The sequence below is a fragment of the Adiantum capillus-veneris genome, chromosome 19 (assembly GCF_014529385.1).
Source record: "Adiantum capillus-veneris isolate H3 chromosome 19, ASM1452938v2, whole genome shotgun sequence".
NCBI classification, from domain to species: domain Eukaryota; kingdom Viridiplantae; phylum Streptophyta; class Polypodiopsida; order Polypodiales; family Pteridaceae; genus Adiantum; species Adiantum capillus-veneris.
This window is the reverse complement of record NC_140949.1, coordinates 95,642,265-95,647,974: the sequence shown is the minus strand read 5'-3', so window position 1 is coordinate 95,647,974 and position 5,710 is coordinate 95,642,265. Positions and strand designations below refer to the sequence as shown.

Genomic DNA, 5,710 nt, shown 5'->3' with positions numbered 1-5,710 from the left:
CTTTTTGCCCATCTTTTGACAAAAATAAGTCTCTTTCTTCATCAATTTTAATGGCTACAAGAGATTCAGTGAGACAAGAAGAAAGCATTTCAAGCCACATGACTATCTGAATGCCTAGAGAGAGAGAGAGAGAGAGAGAGAGAGAGAGAGAGAGAGAGAGAGAGAGAGAGAGAGAGACCCTTTTCTTGGCAAAGGGGCCATGAGTGAAGGCTTGCCCATAGGCGCAAGATAATGTGTCAAGCACAATTGTTAAGAGGTAGATCACAATGTGATATGCAACACTTAAACAAGAAGCCGTGGTGAGTGACATAAAATTGTACCTATACAGAGTGTTTAAATATGGCTTCTACATTTGAACTTTCGACATTCTTTAGCGTTTGTTGTAATGCTTCTATAGCCTTCAAAGCATCGTGTTTTATGGCCACGACAAGGTTTGTACCCAACACCTCGTGACTTTCACACCCTAACCACTTTTGAGTGCCCTCGCCGTGGAACCATGGCGAAGACTTGCCATTAGCAAAATTCATGTCCGTAAGGACAATTTTTTTAAAGCTAGTGTCTCCTTTTCATGCTTTTGGGGCTTGCCTCTCTTTGCCTTTTGCAGGCTTCATTGGCCTTCTTTTGATAGGTCATCAGTCCACGTTTGCAAATGGGTCTTTTCTTGTGTCTGCAGATCTTGCAACTGTGAGCGGTGGGGTCTTGACGCCCACCCCAACAAACAAACCCTACAGCTAGCAACCAAAGCAAGCCGAGCCCACCTTCCCCTTTGAACTTTTCCCTCTAAAAACCCGTCCCTGCATGCATATAGCTTGCGCCCACAATCCACCATCACCCACCCGCGGCAAGCCCACGCAAAGGGCTCCTTCTTGCTGATCAGCTCAAGCTCGCCATCGCTAATCTCGCTTTCGAGTTTCGCCCGCCATCTGTGCCGATCTTGGGCTGTGACTGTTTCTCGCCGGGGCCATCTCTGCGGCGAAGAAGTCGGGCACATTTTTTCCAAATTTAGAAACGGAGATTTTTGATTAGAAAGTTCGGCAAGGGCAGGTTGCATCTAATTCCTTTGCTGCGCAATTTTCGCATTCTTTTCTGCAGAAGCGCTCGGCAAGGGCGCCCCCGCCCTCCAACAGTAGTGAAGCTTGTTTGCAAGTGGCTGCGTGGCGTTGTGGCCATAGCTGCTTCTCTTTGAAATAGCTTCTTTTGGAATTTGACCGCCTAGCAGCTCAGCATGTTGCTGTCGCATCTGGCAACCGATATCATAATTGTGGTTGCAGCAGGAGTAGGAATTCTGTTTGCTCTTTTCCAGTGGTATGTCGTGTCTAAAGTTTCTGTGCATCCCTCCCGCGCAAGCGTGTCTAAGGACAACAAAAATGGAAGCATCGATAATGGGCATGGGGACTACCTTCTGCATCACCAGGAGGAAGGAGATTCTGATGGCGCTTCTGTCGTCTTGAAATGTGCCGAGATCCAGGAAGCCATTTCTGTTGGTATGATTTTATTGAAGCTGCTTCTTCAGTTTTTCCTTGATGGACTCTCTCTCTCTCTCTCTCTCTCTCACACACACACACACACACACACACACACACACACACACACACACACACACACACATTTGCTCTTTTCTCTCGAAGTATATGTAATTCTGAGAGAGAGAGAGAGAGAGAGAGAGAGAGAGAGAGAGAGAGAGAGAGAGAGAGGTGTTTTGGATCTATTTTAATAAATCATATAATTTTCTGGAGTTATAAATCAGCTTAGTTAAGGGAAACCCTATGCTTACCCAAATAACTGACAGATGTTTACCATGTGCAAACCATTAGTTAATTTGTGTGTTTCTGTTATCCTTTGCGATGCCTGTTTCTACGCAAATGCACATTTGTTTATTTGAGGGTGCTTTATATCTCATCATTGCAGTAGACGAACCAACTATGCCTCCATTTGCAGTTCTTACTTTGATCTTGGAGTATAAGAGAGAATTGGCTTTGGCATTGTAGGTGCAAATTCTTTCCTTTTAACCGAATACAAGTATCTGGGCATATTCCTTGGCGCATTTGCAATAGTTATCTTTGTGTTCTTGGGGTCTGTGGAAAACTTTAGCTTGTCTCCCCAACCTTGCACATACGATACATCGCAGGAATGTGCTCCAGCTCTCATTACAGCAGCTTTTACTACAGCTGCATTTGCCATGGGAGTATTGACATCCGTGTTGTCTGGCTACCTTGGAATGAAAATCGCCACTTACGCAAATGCCCGCACAACTCTAGAGGCCAGAAAGAGTGTTGGCAAGGCCTTCATTGTCGCATTCAGATCGGGTGCAGTGATGGGGTTCCTTCTTGCTTCCAGTGGTCTCTTGGTTCTATTTCTTGCAATCAATTTATTCAAGCTTTACTACAAAGAAGAGTGGGAGGGTCTTTTTGAGGCAATCACTGGTTATGGTCTTGGTGGATCAGCCGTTGCTCTTTTTGGAAGAGTGGGTGGAGGTATCTATACAAAGGCGGCTGATGTAGGTGCTGATCTTGTTGGGAAGGTGGAGAGGAACATTCCAGAAGATGATCCAAGGAATCCTGCGGTAAGCACTAATTGTGTTTTGTCTAATGATCAAGTTTCAGGTTCTCAAGCAAATCAACACACTCATTTCACACGTTTTGCTTTACTGAGCAAGTTATTGGAGTATTCGGTCAATATTATGCATGATGAAGTTGATTGTTATATTGTCTTATGGACGACTATCATCAGTCTATAGCTGCACTTTCCTTCATAGGTGAATTTGGGCTCTTCCTGGATTCATCTAGGTATATATATTATGTCATACAACAACTTAGTGTGAAGCGAAATGGTTCTTTACATTTTTTTTGATGTGCCAAACCATTTATCTGTCATCGTCAAAGGGATTAGCTTCAAATGCGCAGGTTATTGCCGATAATGTTGGTGACAATGTGGGAGACATTGCTGGCATGGGCTCTGATCTCTTTGGCTCGTTTGCGGAATCCTCATGTGCTGCTTTGGTTGTGGCTTCTATCTCTTCCTTTGGGACGGAACACAATTTCACTGCAATGTGTTTTCCATTGCTGATCAGCTCCGTGGGCATTTTTGTCTGTCTAATCACTACATTATTTGCCACCAATTTTAATGAGATTACAGATGTGAAGAAAATTGAGCCAACACTGAAGAAGCAGCTCAATATTTCAACTGTACTAATGACAGTTGGCATCCTCATCGTTTGTTGGCTTGCGCTTCCTTCCTCATTTTATATTTATGACCTTGGGGGCACGCCTAAACTGGTGCGGTGGTGGTAAAGTTCTAAAAACTCCACTTTAACAAAGGCTAGGTTGCAAATTTGCTTCATGTGAGATCCTTATTGGTGCATGGTTTTTATTCAAGGCAACTTTTCTTCTGTGTGGGAGTTGGACTTTGGGCAGGCTTGATTATTGGCTACACAACAGAATACTTCACTAGCAATGCATACAGGTAAAATTCAACGTACCAAAATGTTTTTAATTATTTGCAAATCTAGTGCTGGGCAGCGCTCATCCATTTGCTCTTTTGAATAACAGCCCAGTGCAAGATGTAGCAGATTCGTGCAGGACAGGAGCAGCGACCAATGTTATTTTTGGCCTGGCCTTGGGATACAAGTCTGTCATTATTCCAATCTTTTCGATAGCAGTTGCAATCTACGTAAGCTATGCATTGGCTCGCTTTTATGGTATTGCAGTAGCGGCACTTGGTATGCTCAGTACCATTGCAACTGGCCTTGCTATTGATGCTTATGGGCCGATCAGTGATAATGCTGGTGGCATTGCGGAAATGGCTGGCATGAGCCATCACATTCGTGAGAGGACGGATGCCCTTGATGCGGCTGGTAACACTACTGCTGCAATTGGAAAGGTAGTTAATATTGTTGCTTAAAAGTTCTGCTGGTAATGTGTAAGGGAATGGCAGGGTAGGTTGATGCTGGAAGCTTCGTTAATGCCTTGCTTTGCAATGTTTGGTTCTCCCAGAGGTGGAAGGTTTTCTGTTCTAACTTCGATCTATGATGGTATCAACTCAGGGGTTTGCCATTGGGTCAGCTGCTTTGGTGTCTCTTGCTCTGTTTGGGGCGTATGTAAGCCGCGCTTCTCTTGCATCAGTCGATCTTTTGTCAGCCAGGGTATTCATTGGTTTGCTTGTGGGAGCAATGTTGCCATATTGGTTCTCAGCCATGACACTGAAGAGTGTTGGCAAGGCAGCATTAAGCATGGTGGAGGAGGTGAGGAGGCAGTTCAACACCATTCCTGGGCTCATGGAGGGTCACACCAAACCAGATTATGCTACATGTGTGAAAATTTCTACTGACGCTTCCATTAAAGAGATGATCCCTCCTGGTGCGCTCGTGATGTTGACACCCTTGATTGTGGGCATCCTATTTGGTGTGGAAACGCTTGCTGGTCTTCTGGCTGGTGCTTTGGTATCTGGTGTTCAGGTACGTTTCATTGTGTCTTGGTTTGTTTCCTGATACAGATTGAAGTTTAAATTCATTGAGTTCTTCATCCATTTGGTTCATCAAACTCTGTTGGCAAAAGTTTGATTCAGCAAGTTCTGTTTAACATCCGGTTCATCTCATTCCGTTAGCAATTGAGTTTGCCTCTTGAAATCATGTCACGCTATATTCCCTGTGCTGGTTGACGCATCTACTCATTACAAAGTTCACTAATTCAAAACATGACATGGTTTGCTTGCTTGATTTGCAGATTGCTATCTCTGCATCCAACACTGGTGGAGCATGGGACAACGCCAAGAAATATATTGAGGTTAGTTTTTGGATGTATCTCCCCCGCGGGGGGGGGGGGGGGGGGGGGGGGGGGGGGGGGGATCTCTCGCTTTGCTAACGTCACATTAGGAAAATAGTGCTATTTTGTTCCTTGTTCAGGTTATGCACCATATTGTGGAGATTCTAGGGGCCTGCTAATCCCTTCGATGCTTTCGAAGAGTATTTTGCGGGAAGCAATACTTAATTCATTGCTGTTTTTGGGAGTGCAGGCGGGAGCTTCTGCTCATGCAAGGACGCTTGGTCCCAAGGGCTCGGATGCACACAAGGCTGCTGTGATTGGAGACACTGTTGGTGACCCATTGAAGGACACATCGGGACCCTCTCTAAACATTCTCATCAAGCTCATGGCTGTGGAGTCTCTGGTGTTTGCTCCATTTTTTGCTGCTCATGGTGGCCTTCTTTTCAAGCTTTTCTCTTAAAGACTGGAGGCCTCAAAGTTTTGGTAGAATTATCAAAGTTAGAGTTCCAAACTGCTCACATGTTAATGTGAATTGATGCACAGCTTGCATGGCATGTCACTGTGAGGATAAACTTACTCGGTTTTGTTAGCTTTTAAGTAGCAGCTTCTTGGAAGCTATAATGAAACTCACTTTAAAGTGCAAGGATTGCTAGATAGGTGATTAGAGCATACGAAATGTGGTTTAAATTTGTTATGCTTTAAAACATGTGGAGATTTGTCACTTAAGGTTGTCCTTTTGTGTTGTTTGAAATGTTTCTTGGAATCAACCGTGCATCCATACTCAGCCTTTTGTTGAGAGCTCTTAATGGTCGATAACAACAGTGAGGCTGCTTTGTGCTTCGGCTTTTTTTGGTTTGTTGAAAGGTTCTCGATGATGGCTAGACATATACCTATAGGTTGGAATGCAAGCATGTTCCACGGTTGTATTATTCTCAAAAGCTCTCATGATT

At 44.3% G+C, this 5,710-nt stretch overlaps 1 protein-coding gene across 1 annotated transcript; it reads left to right on the top strand.

The window, feature by feature from the left end:
* Positions 1-742: 742 nt before the first annotated feature.
* Positions 743-5,481, top strand: LOC147434502 (pyrophosphate-energized vacuolar membrane proton pump-like). Its single transcript, XM_086490950.1, has 8 exons — positions 743-1,484; positions 1,989-2,563; positions 2,904-3,286; positions 3,376-3,462; positions 3,549-3,879; positions 4,043-4,453; positions 4,722-4,781; positions 5,011-5,481. Exons 1-8 carry the CDS (start codon positions 1,226-1,228, stop codon positions 5,218-5,220), a joined length of 2,316 nt encoding a protein of 771 aa, XP_086347076.1. The 5' UTR covers positions 743-1,225; the 3' UTR covers positions 5,221-5,481.
* The last annotated feature ends 229 nt before the right edge of the window (positions 5,482-5,710 follow it).